The sequence below is a fragment of the Tachysurus fulvidraco genome, chromosome 5 (genome assembly GCF_022655615.1).
Source record: "Tachysurus fulvidraco isolate hzauxx_2018 chromosome 5, HZAU_PFXX_2.0, whole genome shotgun sequence".
Classification (NCBI taxonomy): Eukaryota; Metazoa; Chordata; class Actinopteri; order Siluriformes; family Bagridae; genus Tachysurus; species Tachysurus fulvidraco.
In genome coordinates, this window is record NC_062522.1 from 31,185,928 (window position 1) to 31,206,193 (window position 20,266).

General features: G+C 42.5%; 3 protein-coding genes across 6 annotated transcripts; 1 reads left to right on the forward strand and 2 right to left on the reverse strand.

Moving 5' to 3' along the window:
• Positions 1-735: 735 nt before the first annotated feature.
• itm2ba (integral membrane protein 2Ba) lies at positions 736-8,186 on the reverse strand. 4 transcript variants are annotated; one of them, XM_027160115.2, is made up of 6 exons: positions 7,946-8,186; positions 4,091-4,213; positions 3,713-3,913; positions 3,316-3,426; positions 3,071-3,221; positions 736-1,802 (listed from the first exon to the last, which is right to left on the reverse strand). In XM_027160115.2, the coding sequence occupies exons 1-6, from the start codon at positions 8,030-8,032 to the stop codon at positions 1,717-1,719; spliced, it is 759 nt and encodes a 252-aa protein (XP_027015916.1). In that variant the 5' UTR covers positions 8,033-8,186; the 3' UTR covers positions 736-1,716. The 4 variants fall into 4 exon arrangements, with proteins under 4 accessions (XP_027015916.1, XP_027015914.1, XP_027015915.1 ...); XM_027160113.2 differs by having other exon boundaries at positions 3,713-3,952; XM_027160114.2 differs by having other exon boundaries at positions 4,091-4,222; positions 7,946-8,185.
• Positions 8,187-10,223: 2,037 nt separating this feature from the next.
• Positions 10,224-12,001, reverse strand: nudt15 (nudix (nucleoside diphosphate linked moiety X)-type motif 15). The gene is made up of 3 exons (XM_027160116.2): positions 11,626-12,001; positions 10,937-11,136; positions 10,224-10,478 (listed from the first exon to the last, which is right to left on the reverse strand). Exons 1-3 carry the CDS (start codon positions 11,784-11,786, stop codon positions 10,351-10,353), a joined length of 489 nt encoding a protein of 162 aa, XP_027015917.1. The 5' UTR covers positions 11,787-12,001; the 3' UTR covers positions 10,224-10,350.
• A 98-nt stretch (positions 12,002-12,099) lies between these two features.
• sucla2 (succinate-CoA ligase ADP-forming subunit beta) lies at positions 12,100-18,849 on the forward strand. Its single transcript, XM_027160111.2, has 11 exons — positions 12,100-12,224; positions 13,746-13,941; positions 15,107-15,206; positions 15,299-15,461; positions 15,942-16,070; positions 16,164-16,302; positions 16,434-16,595; positions 16,917-17,059; positions 17,150-17,270; positions 17,908-17,996; positions 18,153-18,849. The coding sequence occupies exons 1-11, from the start codon at positions 12,141-12,143 to the stop codon at positions 18,225-18,227; spliced, it is 1,401 nt and encodes a 466-aa protein (XP_027015912.1). The 5' UTR covers positions 12,100-12,140; the 3' UTR covers positions 18,228-18,849.
• Positions 18,850-20,266: the final 1,417 nt, after the last annotated feature.

Genomic DNA, 20,266 nt, shown 5'->3' on the forward strand with positions numbered 1-20,266 from the left:
AAAAGAAAGGGGAAAAAAAGAAACCAGCCCAAACTGCTAAACATCCTCAGAGCCGGGGTTTGTTCTCCTCGTTCTATTTAAAGTTTATTTTTTACACTATGAGATACAATGATGTGTGTGTGTGTGTGTGTGTGTGTGTGTGTGAGAGCATGAATGTGTCGTGTGATCCTGATGTTTGTGATCTATTTGCTCGCCTGTGCAGATGTTCTTTCTTTTTTTCGATGGCAGGTTTGTGACCGTGTGTGAACTGACTCCTGCATGTTGGATCATTTCTGTGACTATTATTATTATTATTATTTTTCTGCTGATGGAGAATAAACTGGATCGATCTAGTCTGCACAACTCACACACCGTGCATCACGTGTCCAATTCAGTCCCTCGACAGGTTTTTTAATGTGATATTTTAGACACTTTTCACTGAATATAAACATAAAATTCTTATTAAACCTCTCATACATGTTAATTATTCACACTTCGCACATGGAGTTTTTATTTCATTCGTTTCCACACACTTATGATCCCCATCACACACTCCTTCCTTTTTCAGAACTTATTTTAAATCGATTACATTAAAAAAAAAATTCCCCCTAAATGAATTAATTTTCATTTATTCTTTCACATTTAAGACACGTTTTTTTCTCTCTCCATATGATCGATTCTTCACACATCAGGGATATTTCTTTTGGAAAATGATCAACATCATAATCAACAACAAAAAAAACTCAACAAGACACATGAAGTGGTCCAGTTTTATTGAGTTAACCTTTTACACTTACTCCTATCTTTTGGTAAACTTTATCCACAAGAACTTCTAACGTGTTTAACTGAGACGCATCTGTGGTATGACGAACCGTTCCAGGTTCTAAATCTGCTTGAGGATTTAAATCACAAAGAATCTCTGAAATGTAAAAGGTCTGAAACATTATTTCTGATTATTCCTGATGTCTGAATACGGTTACGTTTAGAGTAAAATGTCCTTTACTAATACTAGAACTGGTTAATAGCATAGTTAATAAAAGCAAGGTAAGAAAAAAAAATCTCTAAACAATAGAATTAATACAACTAAATTCAGTTTGTTTTGTTACTTCATAAAGCTCCAGTGTACAAGATGATGAAATTAAGCGACAGAGATATATATATATATATGTGTATATATATATATATATATGATTTTTCTTCATTCAATTTTTTTTCTTCTCTAATCTCCTACATATTCACATGTTCCAGTGTACAATATGCTGAACTGGCCTGTGACTTATTTTCACAGTTGGTTTTTTTTTTTTTTTTTTTTTTTTTAATTTTTTTTATATATATATATAAAGACAAAAGGATTTTTTTTTATTGCCTTATGTTTATACACGTGCCTTTAGCTATACAAAATGTGTTTTAAGTCCATTCGGGGGAATTAATATTGATCTGAAAACAAAATCTAACACCAAAATAATCGTCCCTATTTTACAAAAAGAAAAGCTCAAATGAAGTAAGTTGTTAATTCACTGAGAGTGAGAGAGAGAGAGAGAGAGAGAGAGAGACTTTCCTCTCGTTCTCCACCGTCCTGCTACTGTACGGAGGAAAAGGTCAGAGAGCAGAAGCACCACACACACAGAGAGGAAACGGGAAGAGCTTCAGAAAATGAAAGAACAGGAGGTCAGAGGTGACGCTGAAGTCGCACTGCACTCGAATGGAATTTCTCAGAAACGCTTCTTCGTGCTGGAACTATTCGCAGATCAGCGTCTCCAACACAAACTTGTTCTCAAAATGGCGGATTTTGTGGCAGTTGAGAGCCTCACGCTTCTGAATGCCTGTGAGAGAGAGAGAGAGAGATCACAGCACACTTGTACTGAAACCAAGTGTATAATATGTAAATGAAGACCACAAATTAGGTGTGTTGTGTGTTTAAGTGAAAGGTTTTGTTTGTGTTGTATAATTTTAAATCTAGTGTGTGGGTGTTCTCCTGGTCTGGGGTCCCTGCGCTGTAGTTTGTGTGTGTGTGTGTACCTGATATGGTGTTCCTGTGCTGTAGTTTGTGTGTGTGTGTGTGTGTGTGTACCTGATATGGTGTTCCTGCGCTGTAGTTTGTGTGTGTGTGTGTGTGTGTACCTGATATGGTGTTCCTGCGCTGTAGTTTGTGTGTATGTGTGTGTGTGTGTGTACCTGATATGGTGTTCCTGTGCTGTAATTTGTGTGTGTGTGTGTGTGTGTGTGTGTACCTGATATGGTGTTCCTGCGCTGTAGTTTGTGTGTGTGTGTGTGTGTGTGTACCTGATATGGTGTTCCTGCGCTGTAGTTTGTGTGTGTGTGTGTGTGTGTGTGTGTACCTGATATGGTGTCCCTGCGCTGTAGTTTGTGTGTGTGTGTGTGTGTACCTGATATGGTGTCCCTGCGCTGTAGATTGTGTGTGTGTACCTGATATGGTGTCCCTGCGCTGTAGATTGTGTGTGTGTACCTGATATGGTGTCCCTGTGCTGTAGTTTGTGTGTGTGCGTGTGTTTGTGTACCTGATATGGTGTCCCTGTGCTGTAGTTTGTGTGTGTGTGTGTTTGTGTACCTGATATGGTGTCCCTGTGCTGTAGTTTGTGTGTGTGTGTGTTTGTGTACCTGATATGGTGTCCCTGTGCTGTAGTTTGTGTGTGTGTGTGTGTGTGTGTGTACCTGATATGGTGTCCCTGTGCTGTAGTTTGTGTGTGTGTGTGTGTTTGTGTACCTGATATGGTGTCCCTGTGCTGTAGTTTGTGTGTGTGTGTGTTTGTGTACCTGATATGGTGTCCCTGTGCTGTAGTTTGTGTGTGTGCGTGTGTTTGTGTACCTGATATGGTGTCCCTGTGCTGTAGTTTGTGTGTGTGCGTGTGTTTGTGTACCTGATATGGTGTCCCTGTGCTGTAGTTTGTGTGTGTGTGTGTGTGTGTGTACCTGATATGGTGTCCCTGTGCTGTAGTTTGTGTGTGTGCGTGTGTTTGTGTACCTGATATGGTGTCCCTGTGCTGTAGTTTGTGTGCGTGTGTGTGTGTGTTTGTGTACCTGATATGGTGTCCCTGTGCTGTAGTTTGTGTGTGTGCGTGTGTTTGTGTACCTGATATGGTGTCCCTGCGCTGTAGATTGTAAGTGTCTTTGTCTTTGCACAGCATGTAGATGGAGTAGCCGAGCTGCTCCATATCCTCCACCTTCTCAGTTACAACCATCTGCTCACGCACCATGTATGATTGCGGCAGGTAGGTGCCGGCCTACACACAAACAAACACACACACACACACACAGTTAACACAACTGCAAGAAACCATTGTGGCCCCCCCCCCCCCCCCCAACTTTCTATGTTACCTCGATGTTGATGAGCAGATCTATAAGGTCTCTGGGTGGCATGACAACAGACGTGTTCAGTGGGGTGATGTAACACTTATTCAGACTCAGATCCAGGTAAGCAGTCAGATTCTAGAGAGACCACACACACACACACACACACACACACACACACACACACACAGTTGAGTCACCGAATGCTCTCTTGTGTGCTTTGATTTATTGACTTACATAACCATTGAAAAGCCTCCAGCTTATTTTCTATTAGACTGTGTATCCAGCGTGTAGCGCAGTCCCTAGAAACCATCTCTCACACACTCACACAGCTAATATTTCTACTCCTGCACATCCTTTATCCTATAACCTATGCTGAATGAGAATTCAACCAGTATACTTGTGTGTGTGTGTGTGATCTTACAAGGACGAAGTCGTGCACGATCTCGGCGGCGTTGCTGTCGCTGAACTCCGGCACGGGCACGCTGATCAGCTCCACCTGCTGCTTCTCCAGGATCCGCACTCGTTCGTCGATCCTCTTCAGAGGTGCGCTGTACTCTTCGCTGTCGGGAACCATGTAGTTCTCCTGGCTGTAGCTCAGGCCGCAGAAATACACCTCATCCTCCTGCGGAACAGCACCATCGAGCTCGCCACTGAAAAAATCCTGTGTACACGCGCATGTGTTTGTGTGTGTGTGCGTAAAAATATCTGCTTCTGATTACCTTGTCCTCCTTCTAATACACGTGTCAGTGTGAGTTGGTACTCATGTTAAGATGGTGTGTGTGTGTGTGTTTTCTCTCACCCTTGAGCTGTAACGCTCGTACAGGTAAATTCCACCGACCACCACCCCAGGCAGCAGGAGGACCAGACCCAGGAAGACGCACCAGCACCAGGCCCAGGACCGCTGTCTGACCCGCAGGACCTCCTCCACATCCCACACACACACACACACACACACACACACACACACACAATCAATATTGATAATAAACCAAAATACCCATTTTTTCTCTTTTCGCTGTGTAGTTTGCAGCTCTGAGTGTGTAACAGCTGCAGAGTCTGTGGTTTGGCAGCAGGTGTGATGATCCTCTTCGTACGTATTTAGAACGCTTCATTCACCGCGACCCAAAAAAAAACAACATTTATTTTGCTCGTTTTAGACTAAACGCTTCCGTTCCACGATTGAACAGAAAGAGCTTTTGTACAATTGGACGTCTAAAGCGCAGTAGCATTAACGGGCTGGCTGTGAATCGAACCCCGACCCACGAGAGTTTCTCGGCTCTGGAACGGCGACGGATAAACCAGGAAAAAAGCGATTAACTGCCGACAGTCAAAACGAATAAGATTCACACAAGCGTTCATGTGCCCTAGCAGTGAGGGCTCGGGTTATGTGTTGCACAGTGAACGCCGGGAGATTTCCAAGAAAAAAAAAAAAAAGTACAGATACCAAGTGTGTGAATGTGAAAGACACTGTGTGATGTTTGGAAGGATGGAAAAGCTCATGGAAGGAGTCTCTAGTGCCAATTTCTATCAAGCTCTCCAGAATGTGCTGTTAATGTTAAATCATCGACTCTGGAGCTGTTTCCCCTTCAACATGTCACTGATTATTTTCTTTAAACACCCGCATCCCCAAGTACTCGAGTTCCTTCTGTAATTATAAAAGATGTCCTACTTTCGAGAGAAATCTTATTTCCATGCAGCTTTTTTTTTTTTTTTTGATAATCATACTAACAAGGAGCTGCTCCTTTAACCCAGTTTATGTGCTGAAGAAGCCCCACGAGGAAAACCGCTGAGGTAATGCGGGTGTGTATAAACTCCCAGGACGATGGTGCAATCCGGCAGCTCGGCACGGTCACGGCCCTGAGAAATCTGAGTTCTTCTCTTTCGAGCTTTATACAAATCTCCAAAATGATGAGTGTCGGGTTTGTGTAGTTTAAACGATTTTATACACAAGTAATCTAATCCTGTCTGAAAGCGTAGGGTGAGAGAGACAAACACACACATCTGAGTGCTTTAAATATCTTAATTATAGCTCCAGCGAACGCTGTGTGTCGCTGTAAAGCTCCAAATAATCCATTAATCAATAAACATCTCTAACGCGGTCTGATCCGAGCCTGTGATATTCCCGTGACGTAATCACCTAATCTGAAACTCAGACACAGAGACAAGGGTACAGTTTCAGCCTTTTAGTCTTTCTCTCTCTCTCTCTCTCTCTCTCTCTCTCTCTCACACACACACACACACACACACACGCGCACACCTTGTCTGAACAGAGACCGTCTTTGTTGGAACGTGAGGACTGGTATGAGGTTGTTTTTTTTTTTTCAGTCTTTTTAAGCCGGAGGTCTAAACTAGGCTTTGATCCACCATGTGGCAGAAAACAGACCCCCCCCCCCCCCCCACAGAGTTCTGATGAGGAATTACTGACAGCATACCACAGTGAGACAATCCATTTAACTGGGGATTAAACAATCTGATACTAAGAGCACGCATGCTTATTGCGCAAGGGAACGAGCCGAGATGTCGGCCTGCTATCGAATCGGACGAACTTATTTATGCATATATTTATTTTTATGATGAAATAATCATAATCACGTAGTGGTGCGAGGACATGTGTTTTAATACAGAGAGAGAGAGAGAGAGAGAGAGAGAGAGAGAGAGGGAGAGAGAGAGAGAGAGGACACAATTAATGGGATTTAGTCCAAAACAAAGCGAAAATCCCTTTGTGGAAAAACACAAAGAATAAAAACTAATGACCAGCAGGGTGACGGCGTATTGTATCACTGCCCACATTAACAGCTTAGGATTAAATTTATTATAACACTAGAAGTTTGTGGATACTGCTGGAATTTGTGAATTTCCCATTGGGGATGAATAATGTGTCTGTCTGTCTCTCGCTCTCTATCTAAATTTCTTTTATCTGTCAGACGTTGTTGATTTAGTTTCTGCAATTCCAGCTAGAATTATTTTTAAATATGAGGAAGCAGAAAAAAAAACCCCAACACATAAAGCTGCTTTAACAGAAACGAGAACAGGAACCCACAAGCATTAGACCTCAGAAGTAACAGACAGAGAAGTCACTTATCTATTAGAACTGCTTATTAACTGCTTATTTGAGCACCACAGAGAGCTTTAATCTTAACCTAATCATCACTTTATGATGAATACGACTTCAGTGGAACACAAGGATCAGATATCAGACTACAACCAGCAGCTAATCAGTAACACAAGCTGCTTCTCTCGCTGGTTAATTAATATTTTACAGCCTTTTATTTCTCTCTTTCTTTCCATCCCCCTCTCTCTCTGTGTATCTACCTATCTTTCTGTCTCTCTCTCCGTCTATCTATCTATCTATCTATCTATCTATCTATCTATCTATCTATCTATCTATCTGTCTCTCTCTCCCCCCTTTCTGTGTATCGATCTATCGCTTTCTCCGTTTCTCTCTCTGTGTATCTCTCTCTTTCTCTGTCTCTCTCTTTCTGTCTCCCTCTCTCGTCCCCCCTTCCTGTGTATCTATCTATCGCTTTCTCTGTCTCTCTCTGTGTATCTCTCTATTTCTCTGTCTCTCTCTTTCTGTCTCCCTCTCTCGTCCCCACTTTCTGTGTATCTATCTATCGCTTTCTCTGTCTCTCTCTGTGTATCTTTCTGTATCTCTCTCCATCTCTCTGTATCTCTCTCTTTCTCCGTCTCTCTCTCTCTGTGTCTCTCTCTTTCTGTCTCCCTCTCTCATCCCCCCTTTCTGTGTATCTATCTATCTTTCTGTATCTCTCTCTCTCCGTCTCTCTCTGTGTCTCTCTTTCTGTCTCCCTCTCTCATCCCCCCTTTCTGTCTATCTATCTATCTATCTATCTATCTATCTATCTATCTATCTATCTATCGCTTTCTCTGTCCCTCTCTATCTATCTTTCTGTATCCCCCCCCCGTGTATCTCTCTCTCCCTCTGTCTGTCTCACTCACTCACTCACTCACACACTCTCTCTCTCTCTCTCTCTCTCTCACTCCTCGCCCACATCGCACTGACTCATCACTACCAGACGATCGGACTTGATCTTGATCTGATCCCCAACTAAAACACAAGGCAGGAGTCTCGCACCTGGAGGAAACCGGAAGTGCTGCTTCTGCAAAAACAAAAACAAAAAAACAAAACCAAAACAAAACCCCACCGCCACCAAAACACTGCTACTGTTCGGTGTGCAAAACAAAACCCGACCGTGCAGGACGCAAAGCAAGCAAACAATCACTTAAACACAAGTGTGTCCATGTTCACAAACTAAAACTTTATTAAACGATGTTTATTGTTAATCCTCCAAACCGGCCATGTCGTCTAGCTGCGTTTTATTAATCAGGTCAGCCATTTCCTCACAGCCTTCCTGTGTGTTTCTTCCCCAAACTAAACCGAAAACACTAAACAAACGCTGTATTTTTGTGGTGCGTTTAAAATGCTTCGATAAAAAAAACAGCAACAACATTAGACCTCAAGTTTGCATGATCAGCAATGCTAACCTCAAGTTAGCATGTAGCTAGCTGATTTTAGTAACAGGACAACAGTACAATCACCTCTAAATAACAATAAAAACATTTCCTTTGTTCGGTTTTTCGATTTAAATTAGGAATTAAAGCCGTATAAACAGAAAAAAATGTAAACTTAACTCACCCCTTCCTGTGGGATTAGAGCCTCATCCCTTTCTCCTTTCTCCAGCTCTTTATGTGCCAAAGCGGAGTTGAATGTAACTTTAACCATAATTAAACCAGGTTAAATGAGCAAAAGTTACAAACAAAAACGTGTTCTCAGAATAAACTTGATTGTTGGCTGTAAACTCCGAGTGAAGACCGATGTTGGTGGGTTTTTCCCTTAACTGTGGCGCATTATCAAAATACTCAGGTCCTGTTACCAGATGTAACCACCAGGTGGCGCTAAAATCAGCAGATTGTTCAGCAGATTGTTTTCTTCTTCTTAAAAACAAAACCAAACAAAACAGTTAAAACAACACATTAACTCAAATCTAATGTGTTTATACAGATATTTTTGTAACGTGTCGAGTGAATCTGAATTGTGTGTCATGATATTGAGGAGCCAAACCACGCGTTTGTTCCGAGTTACATCTCAGCTAGTTAGCGATCCACGATCACATGGTGGAATTCGAATTCTGATTCAGTTTCAGGATCAGAAAGATCTTTATTGCCCGGTGTTGTGTACTTTGGGATGTTTTCACATACGAGGGATTTGTTTTAGTGACAGAAGATCCACAGTGTAACAGCATGACATTGACAAGACACGAACACATATATAATGTAGACGGTTTGTATGAACAGAATGTGCAAATTAAAATATAAATAAGTACGTATGTGTTTTAAGTCAATAATGTGTAAGAATAGTGTTGTGTGTTCCGTGGATGTCAAGTGTTCATCAGATGGATTGCCTGAGGAAAGAAACTGTTCCTGTGTCTGGTCGTTCTGGTGCTCAGGGCTCTGTAGCGTCGACTAGATGGAAACAGTTCAAAGAGTGAGTGTGCTGGATGTGAGGGGTCCAGAGTGAGTGAGTGTGCTGGATGTGAGGGGTCCAGAGTGAGTGAGTGTGCTGGATGTGAGGGGTCCAGAGTGATTGTCTTTGACCTTTTGCTCACGCTGGAGAAGTACAGATCTTGGAGAGTGGGGAGTGTTGTGCCAATGATTCCAGTGGGCTGTGGTAGCTCAGTGGTTAAAGCGTTCGACTACTGAGCAAGGCCCTTAACCCTCAATTGCTCAGGTGTATAAACTGAAATAAGAAAATGTAAGTCACTATGGATAACAGTGTCTGCTAAATGCTGTAAATATAAATTTATATAAATATGATCCGTTCAGCAGTCCAGACTACCCTCTGTAATCTTCTGAGGTCAGTGCAGAGAGGATGGATTCGTTGGAAGTTCAGAGAGGATGGATTCGATGATGGCAGTGTAGAACTGCGTGTTCGCAACAAATTAGCCGTCTAGCCGTGAAGGGCGATGTGTGTAGTCAGTGTTACGGATTCAACAAGCGAATCTATCTGTATGTTGATTTATCTAAACGAAATAATTCAGTTTTCACAACTGGTTTAAATTAAACACACGATAGTCTGGTGCATTGTGCAGCCATGTTGACTTGAAGCCTCTCCGTAATCTGAACAGATTAATCCAAAGATGTTGGAATTTCAATTTGTGGGAATGTTTTCTTTTCCTGGTTGGATGTTTGGACTTTAAATATCAACCTTTATTCAAATGCACTATAAATTAAACCCACTCCAATGCTATCAGAAGGTTATTAAACCATGAAGTGATAATGAAAAATATCCACTCTGTCTGTAGAATTTCAGCCTAAAATAAATCCTGGATGCCTTTGAAAGATCCTCTAGGACGATTCACTTCCAGTGTGCAAGCTGACATTTATTTCCTTTAAAATTCCTTTTAAATAACATTCTACCCTGTCCATCGTTGAGCATTTGAAGGTTTGGGCACGGAGGAGTTGGTGTTGAATCTATAATGAACTCAGATGATGAGCTAATGTATGAGTTGCTCAGGAGGTCCTCGGTTCACAGCTCTAAATTGACTATATATGACTGTAGAAAGGTCATTCTATTTATAATCACACTCTCTGGTGTCACTCAAATAAAGATGAGGTTCCCTTTTTGGTTTGGTCTGGTTCCTCTCCAGGTTTCTTCCTCATACCTTCTCAGGGTTTTTTGCTTTGCCACATCCGCTTCAGTCTCGCTCCTTAATGATAAATACAAAGAAATTGACATAAAAATATTATGTTCTCTGAAGCTGCCGTGAGACAATGTCCATTGTTAAAAAGCGCCATATAAATAAATTGAATTAAATAAATAAAAAAAGTTGGATTTATCAGCTCTAAATCTAATTTGCGTGAAAAACAAACAAACAAACAAACAAACAAACAAACAAACAGGAAATAAAAACTAGTTATACTGAAAATATGTTTATTAATACTTAATAATGAAATGTTATATCTCGAAGCCGTATATGCCATGCAGGTTTCATCTCAGGTCTAATGTTAGAACAACGAGATGGAGAGTTCATTCTGAGTCATTCACAAAGAGTTCGTTGACTGTGTGAATTCTTGCTGAAAAGGATGGAAACCTTGCTGTCTCAGACTGGCCAGGGCAAAGAACAGCTGCTCCTCAGGCGGAAAGTCGTCCCAGGCTCTCCATGACCACCCTGAACACACAACACAGGACTCAGAGATATTAGACAAATACGCTTATTTAATGCACCATACAGTAGTTAAAGTGTGACAGCTCCATCTTCCCATGTCTCACAGCTGGCCTTAGGGCATTTGTTCTAACTGAAATGTTAATACAAACAGGTTTTTCCCAAAGTGTCAAATTCTTGTCTGTGTTAATCTGATGACAGGAACTTTTTTTTTTACCAGTACATTGGTGTTCCAGTAGAAACAATATCGGTATAAACAAATGAATGGTTTTCTGGCTGTGAGTTTGATCTAAAATGGCTCAGGATTTTTCTCATCTTGGAGCATCACAGAGAGCAGAAATGGGTTGGATAAAATATTCTTAAGTCTCTAAGTGTCTACTTTCATATGAGCTCCATATTAACCACCACCGTGGAAAAAGAGTTATAAATCACTGGAACAGGCCCCGACGCTCAAGCGTGTTTACCCTCGTTTTTCTCAGGCTCCATGTTTACTGGCTCAGATGTTGTAAAGTCTTTATCTATTTCTCCCTGCATGAAGAGTGTAATGTAGTGATAGTTTTCATCGAGCCTGATGGTGTTCACTACGGAGGCGAACCGGAGGTCTTTTAACCGAATGCCGGCCTCCTCCATCACCTCTCTGCGTGCACACTCCTCCCATGTCTCGCTGCAGAAAAAAAACATTGTGATAATATCGTGAAAAACATTGTGATATAATATAAAGGATTATTTGTAAGTTTCATGTGTTTTGGCTTAACGGGGATTAAGCCATCCAGAAAGATGTGTGTTATAACTATTTGTTAACATGTTATTGAGTTAAAATGGATTATATGGGGTTAGTAATATGAAGATGGACGTGTAAGTAAACCATGCTTTTTTTGTTGTCACAATTATTATTAAATGAAAGCATAATATACCTGTAAAATACAGACCGAAATGTAATGTAATGTTGCTTTAAGCATCTCATTCATTTATTCTCTTTTCTGGTGCTCTACACAATTAAAGGTGCAATATGTCATTTTTATCCTGCAACATATTGCAAACACAGACAAGTCTTATTCACACAGACGTGTTTCTGTATTGAAAAATGTTCTGTTGCATCTGTGACTTTACACATTGGACCTTCAAAAACCCAGAACGCCTTTAGATTACTCACCCGAATTCAATGTGACCCCCTGGTAACTGGTACAACCCCTTTCCCACCAAGCTCTTTCTCTGTCCTAGAAGCACACATCCTGGGTGGGTGGCATCAGTGACCAGAACCGCAAGGCCCACACCAGGGCGCTTTGGTGTGTAAGCCTGCGGAACCTGTGCCATCTTAGTCAAGCTGACAAGTATTGTGTTTATTAAATCACTCCTCTCTCTCTCTCTCTCTCTCTCTCTCTGTATCTGTCCTTCTCTCTCTCCCCCTCTCTGTCTGCCTCTCTCTCTCTGTCTCTATCTGTCTGTCTGTCTGTCTCTCTCTCTCTCTCTCTCTCTCTCTCTCTCTCTCATCTACAATACTATTTCCTGATCCCGTGCTACATTTTGCTGCGTGTTTGGAGTGAGTTATAATATTTACGCATTTTCACTTTCACAAAGCGCGGATGCGCCAATTGCGTGGCGTTTCCCACCTACGCATGCGCAGTAGTTGATTTGTTTTTCCGCAGCACCGCTGCTGGAGAAAGAAACATGGCGGCGTCCCTGATCTGCGGCCGGTTGTCCGCTGGACTGAGGAATTCCGGCTCCAGGACGGCTTTAAGTTCCACAGCCAAGGTTGGTTACGGAGAGGAAATATCACGGGATTATATACGCTATATCTGACGTGTTTTGTGAGCTTCAAACGTAAAGAAATCGATCAAAATGGATAGTATACGGATTTGACATTAGCATGCTAGCTGCTGTCAACATCAATAATACTTAGCAAAAGAACGAGTTTGCTTTAGCTGTCGTGATATTATCGATTAGTGCTGTTTTCTAAACGTGGAATGTTTTCTAAACGTTTATTTCCTAAGCAGGTTATTATGCTACAAACCGAATACGCAGCATCTCGTTTTATTTCTAAATCTCTATCGGCAGAGTTATTGGCTGAATCCCAAATCGCACTGTACTCACTACATAGTGCACTACATAGGGCGCAAAAACATGTCACTTCACTCTCTATCTAGTGCGCACTTATTCAGACTGGTTTGGAATACAGCCACGTCAACACGCCTGTAATTATTATTATGGCTCGGTTTGTTTCCCAAAAGAATGTTTTCTGTTGATAAACAAGTAAGATGTTTAAAGTAAGAATCAGTCAACTCAGGGTCACCTAGAACAGCTAGTAAACATAGTTAACCAGCTAGATCTCACTTCTGGTCAAGCAATACCAAGTGAATGGACTTATTTTAGAGACAGTTATATTTAGCCATCTGTCCCTAAATAGCAGTCCATTGGCTTTTGTTCATTTTTTTTTTCACTTTACAAAAGTGCAGATCAGCTTAAAACCCCCACAAATCCTTTAGCACAGACAACCAGACCCACTGCTGTTCAGAGAGGAGAAAAAAAACAACAAACCAATCACAGAGCATACAGATGAGGAGGTCAGAATGCTGGAAAGAGTAAAAGTACTAAAGCGCCGCTGCATCACTATATTTAGATAGACAACGTTAAAGAGCAAAATGCAAGATACGTTTTTTGTGTATTTGCCTCACTTCTAAGTTTATTCTATGTTTAGAAATTAGAGCACGTGTCAGGTAATAAACCGCTGAATAATAAACACCCTGTGTAATAAATCTCTGCTCTCATATCCAGTTATTTGTCTGCAAAACACGTAGCCAGGAATTAATTTTCCAGGGGATGAGGAAATATCTGTAGAAAAGTGTGTGTTTAGGGTGGATGAGAGAAAGCAGGAGAATGTGTGGTGATCAATATATGTTTATATTACGTTAGCCTGGCTTGCTATATTAATACTAGTGGGATGACTTTTGTGAAGTTGTGCCTCGTTGTTACTTGTTACTCATTGTATCTCGTAATCATCCTGAGCAGCACTATGTAAATATCCCTAGGATCAAGAGAAAAGGTTTTGCCTCTGCTCGTGTTACAGTGTAGCTGGGGGACTTGACCTTGAACACACAGTGGGTTTAGTTTCTTGAATCAAACTAAATGTGTTGAATTGAAATTAAAAAATAAATAAATAAAGGGAAATTCTGTCTGTTTTGTCTCAGTGTCCAGTTACTATACACACAGAAACCCAACAGTGTCCTGATTAATATTAATAAACTTTATCCACTTTGGTCTTTTTCACTGTACCAGGTAATTACCGGGACATCGGGGCTGTTCGGTAACCATGGCCACCAGCCATCTCCGCTGGTGACTGGGCAGCAGCAGAGAAACCTGTCGCTGCACGAGTACCTGAGCATCGGCTTGTTGAAGGAGGCGGGGATCTCTGTGCCTGCAGGATTGGTGGCCAGCTCGCCTGAGGAAGCCTACACTGTCGCCAAACAGATCGGTAACACAACAAACACACAACACACATCTGGTTACAGAGTCACAGATGAGTTTTGTGTGTATCTCTGTGCATTTGTCTTGGTGTGTGAGTGTGTGTTGTATCTCTCTGTATATCTCTGTTTGATGGGGTGTGTGTGTGTGTGACTGGGTTTGTGTGACGGTGTGAGTGTGTTTTGCATCTTTCTGTATATCTCTGTTTGATGGGGTGTGTGTGACTGGGTTTGTGTGACGGTGTGAGTGTGTGTTGTATCTCTCTGTATATCTCTGTTTGATGGGGTGTGTGTGACTGGGTTTGTGTGACGGTGTGAGTGTGTGTTGTATCTCTCTGTATATCTCTGTTTGATGGGGTGTGTTTGTGTGAAGGTGTGTGTGTGTGTGTGCTTGCCTGTTTGCTTTATTTACTGTACTCATGCTGACTTGGGTCTAAACATAGATTGACCCTGGCATTTGGGGTTTGTGTGTGTGTGTGTGTGTGTGTGTGTGTGTACACTTGACTACATGATGAAAGTGACCTATAATGTAAATTGTGAAAGATGTTTTGGGTTGATTTAAACTACAAAAGAAACTTCAGTGATATTTTTGTCTTATTCTTGTCTAAGTAATTAAACCAGGCGATCTTTTTAGCCACGATTGTACAGCTCTTGCGGGTTAACAACGATTGTCTAATCTCTGTCTAATCTCTGTCTAATCATCTGAGGATTTTGATGACATTCCTTTTGTAAAAAAGCACTGTGGTCAGATTTTCCTTCATTTGTTTGCTTGTATGATTGGAGAGTGCAATTGTAATGGCACCCATGGGGTGACTCACTCTCTCACCATCAGAGCTGGGGATGGAAAAGAAATGAAGTGTTGTGACTAAGATGTGGTGTCTTCTCTCTCTCTCTCTCTCTCTCTCTCTCTCTCTCTCTCTCTCTCTCTCTCTCTCTCTCTCTCTCTTTCTCTCTTTCTCTCTCTCTGATTGTGTGTATTTTTAAAAAAAGGAAACTTTAAAAACAGTGAGTGAAACTCGTTTATCAAGTTGGACCTGAACAGATTGATTCGTCAGTCGTTTACACAAGAAATGTGAAATTTTTCTGCTGGTTCGGTTTGGGAAACTTTTATACACAGCCGTAACCAAAAAAAAAGATATTCTCATTCTTCTGTGTCTCACCGTGTGTCCTGCACAGGCTCTAAGGATCTGGTGGTGAAGGCTCAGGTGTTGGCTGGAGGAAGAGGTAAAGGGACGTTCGAGGGAGGACTGAAAGGAGGAGTCCGAATCGTTTACTCGTGAGTGTGATCTTATTCGTTTATTTTGTGTCACTTGTGCCATCATGTCTGTAAATCCTTTGAACTGCTACGCCACTCTTTTACCCGCTCAGGCCGGAGGAAGCGAGGGACATTTCCTCACAGATGATCGGCAAGAAGCTGTTCACCAAACAGACGGGTGAGGCAGGTCGCATCTGTAACCAAGTGTTCATCTGCGAGCGCCGTTATCCACGCAGAGAATATTACTTCGCCATCACCATGGAGAGATCTTTCCAGGTCTGAGCTCTGAGGATGCCGGTGGGGTGGGTTGGGGTTTTCTACTCGTACAGCCAGTAGATTTCAAGATAATCCCCGTCTCTGAATTATTGGAACACACAAATATCACATTAGCCCATTATACTGGTTTATCAACGTTGGTGCTGTAATTTAGAGCTAGCAGTGTATGATGTGTCCAGTAGGGGGAGCAAGAACACTATCACACTCAAAAACGCCTCAAACCGCCTCACAGTGGAGCCCGTGGGTGTGAAAAGGCAGCACTGTTGTTTACTCCATGTGTCAGCTAATCCTACAGGGTTAATGTCAGGATTCAGATTAGCTGATAGTTTACCAAGCAGTCCAGAGGCATTAAAAATATGAAATTGAGGTTCGTCAGCCGCTCGTTTGATGAAGAAATCGATAGCATCCGAGTTGCAGCATTTCCTTATACGTCAGATAATGATGGTGTTGATGATTATGGTGGTGGTCTTCTCTCCTCAGGGCCCAGTGCTGATTGGCAGCTCTCAGGGGGGCGTAAACATAGAGGACGTGGCAGCTGAGAATCCGGACGCCATCGTTAAAGAGCCCATCAACATCATCGAGGGCATTAAGATGGATCAAGCCATAAAGGTGAGGTGCAGGGAATAAAGGGAGATTAGGACCGAGTGCTGAAGCGTCCTATGGAAGGAGATGTCCGACACACACGTCTCCTTCCTCTTCCAGGTTGCTGTGAAGATGGGTTTCCCAGACGCTTTGGTTAACGAAGCAGCCGAGAACATGATCAAACTCTACAACCTGTTTATCAAATACGATGCGTCTATGGTGGAGATCAACCCGATGGTGGAAGATTCCTCTGGCATCGGTATACTATATAACACACACACACACACACACACACACACACACACACACACACACACACACAGGTCTGTTAATGTACTCTAAGCAGTTTTATATTGTTATCAGTAATTTCCTCTCTGTGTCGTATCGCAGTGATGTGCATGGACGCTAAGATCAACTTTGACTCTAACGCCGCGTACAGACAGGAGAAAGTTTTCGACTTGCGGGACTGGAGTCAGGAAGACATCCGAGACAGAGAGGCGGCTAAAGCTGATCTGAACTACATCGGACTGGACGGCACCATCGGCTGCTTGGGTCAGTTACATGTTTTGTTTTAACGTCAACATTACAGGCTTCAATATTAACATGTAGGCTGTAGGCTGTTTACACCATTTACAAACGCATCCAATCCTCAGTCCTCTTCACGACGTACAGTGACACAGTCAGCTTTTCCTCTTACAGCTCTTATAATCGTCCGTCATAAAGACAAGCGAACCACTTAATTAACATATTTGGTGAACAAAATGTTACAAAAACTTTTGCAAAATGAAAATATTCTTTCATTTGGATTCATTTATTTTTTGTTCTGAAAGTTCGTTGACCTTATGACCAAACCCTGACTTTTACCTATCGTAGTCAACGGTGCCGGTCTCGCCATGGCAACCATGGACATCATTAAACTCCACGGTGGGACGCCTGCCAACTTCCTTGACGTAGGCGGCGGAGCCACGGCGCATCAAGTGACGGAAGCCTTCAAGCTCATCACCTCGGACAAAAAGGTAACTGCGGCACAGTGCATCATGGGATAACGGTGAATCATACCGATTAGGAAGCGAGCTCTGATTCCGGCTCCGGTCGTGTTTCCGCAGGTGCAGGCCATCCTCGTCAACATTTTCGGCGGCATTATGAGATGTGATGTCATCGCTCAGGGCATCATCATGGCCGTCCGCGACCTGGATCTGAAAATCCCTATCGTGGTGCGGTTACAAGGTGAGTGAGGAGGAAGCGGGTGAAAAGGGCAGGAAAAGGAAGAAGGTTTATTCTCTCACCTGCGGAGAGGAAATGAGGTCGTGCTGAAAGAGTTACAGTGAGAGATAATGGATGAGAATGACCTTTCAATTAAAATGGTGATGAAAAGGAAACTTAAGAAGTAAAAGCTTCCTTAGATCAGACTGTGATTGCTTTATGTTTTAACTGAACAACAAAAAAAAAGTCTGTCATATAAATGTCAGAATTCATCGCAGTGAATTAAACAGCAAGCATGTGATAGCGTTTCCGTAGAAACGACAGATTTTCTCCTGAATATAGAAACTAGCTGGAGGCTCGACTGAGGTTTGAACTCTTGGTCTGTCTGACTGTCTGTCTGTCTGTCTCTCACTACAACTCTCTTTCTGATCATCTCTCTCTGTCTCTTTATTTGTCTCTCTCTCTCTCTCTCTCTCCCTCTCTCTCACACCATCTCCCTCTCTCTTTCAGTCTGTATCCCTTTCTCACTCCTTCCCTCTTTCTCCCCACCGCTCTATCTCTTTTTACTCTCTCACTCTCTCTCTGTCTCCCTCTCTCTGTTTGACGGTGTGTGTGTGTGTGTGTGTGTGTTAATCCTCACTGCTGTCTGTGCGTCCTGCAGGAACCAGAGTGGATGACGCAAAGGCTCTGATCGCTGCCAGTCCTCTGAAGATCCTGGCCTGTGATGACCTGGATGAGGCGGCTAAGATGGTACACTCGAAACCCACAGCACCACAAACACAGCGCACCACAAACACTGCTCACTGTTACACGATGCGATCCTTTTGACTATTTCGAGACTGCTTTTAACCGTGCATTTAAAAAAAAAAAAAAAATTTCAATGTTCTCACCTTTTTTCTTTTGTAGGTTGTGAAGCTTTCTGAAATCGTTTCATTGGCCAAAGAAGCTCAAGTGGATGTAAAGTTCCAGCTGCCCATCTAAAGAAGTCCCACGAACCACAAAAACTACAAAACTCCATGAACTGACTTTCTAGCTGCCCAGTCCCATGCCTCCCATCCACTGTGTCATGCCTGCGGATGCTTTCTGAAGTTAGTCATAAGGTCCTGTAGCGCTTATATACGAGATCTGCTCTCTTCTCCTCCCGCATTTCACTCCTCTCGTCTGGGTCTCGTTAGTTAGCTCAGTTCAGTGTTACTACCTGTTCTTTACCATTGTTTATTTCGGTAACGTCTTCTTCTTTTTTCTTTTTTCTTTGGACCTATTTATGTGGGACTGTATTTATAATGACGTACGCTGTAAGGTGAATTAACCCGGACACGGAATACCTTTGAAACACGTACATATATCTCTAGAGTCTGATTTTAAAAAAGTAAATCCAGGTCCCAGCGTGCGTTATTGGAGATGCGCCTCGTTTCCTGCTTCAGTCAGTGTTTTCCGAAGAGCACGTCACTCCCTTTCCCACCCCTTCAAACGCACAAACACTTCTCTGAGGAATATCTGTAATCTTACTGTGTTCTTTTGGATATGTACAAGGAACTACTGGTTAGCAGGAGGGAGTGAATAAAATATGAAAATAGAAATAAAATTCCTTGTTTTATGATAATCACAAGGAGGATCAATTCTTCTCTGACATGAAGGAACGTCTCTCTCTCTCTTTTGTGTGTGTGTGTGTGTGTGTGTGTGTGTGTGTGTGTGTGTGTGTGTGTGTGTAAAAGATACCCCATGTGTTTTATTTAGAGTTTAAGAAAAAAAATCCTTCCTTTATTTCAAAGCCAGTTGGATGATGATTGATTTGTAAAAAAAGCAGAAAAAAATGCTACAAAACAATTATGCTGCTGGCTTATGATAGGGTAAGTTATTAACCCCCCACACCCCCGGAAAAAGTAATAAGGGTAAGATCTTGACTTGACGTGCAGCTAAGTATGGTGACCCACACACACATCAGTGAACACACACCCGGTGCAGTGGGCAGCCATTTATGCTGCGGCACCCAGGGAGCAGTTGGGGGGTTTGGTGCCTTGCTCAAGGGCACCTCAGTCGTGGTATTGCCGGCCCGAGACTCGAACCCACAACCTTAGGATTAGGAGTTAGGAGTCAAACTCTCTAACCATTAGGCCATTTAAAGAAAAAACCCACTCTGGTTCTGAGTACATGATTAAACCCCCCAAACTACATGATAGTACTGACCTATGATAAGGTAAGTAGGGAAAAAACCCCAACATGATGGTACCTGCTTACCTGGGATTTAAAAAAGTTTCCCAGGCTTGTAGACTTTTTTTAACTGGATCTCAGAAACACATTTTATTCACAAATAATCATTTTTAGACGGCTATCCTGCCAACCAGATAAACCGCCCTGTACATCCGTGATGAGCAGAAAATCACAACCAACTTGTGAACTCGTCACTCACAGCTACAAAGAGTAACGGCGATAATCGTGAGTTCCTGCTCGTGTCTGATCGACGTGAACCTGGTGTGCGGTGACGGTCGCTTTCCTCTCCACGAGACGACGGATTTAGAGCCTCTCTGTACTGAAGTGTAAAGGGAGTCTGAGTCCTAACCAGGTGTTAATGTGCACATCAATTTAAACGCAGCCTGCCGGGTGAAGTCGGCTTCCTCCTCAGGGCTGAACAGGTGCACGATGAGTGTGGAGTCGGAGATTAAAACAATAAATCTATTAGCAAATGGCCTCGTTGTCGCAGCTTCGTCTTAAAGGGAAAGAAATGATTAAACGGCTGCAGGTGGCTTTAAACTATGCTATTTATGAGTCTTGTAAGGAGATGTGGAGAGTCATTTTTTTGGGTTTGAGGAGAAGGGTGAGGGCAGATTAAAGATAGTATTCATTAGTGTGACACACACACACACACACACACACACACACACACACACACACACACACACACACACACACACACACACACCTGTCTAAAATATCTTCCAGGCATCCCACAGTCTGTCCCACTGACACAAATATATTTAACACAGGAACATGTGATTCAATTCTCTCTCTCTCTCTCCTCT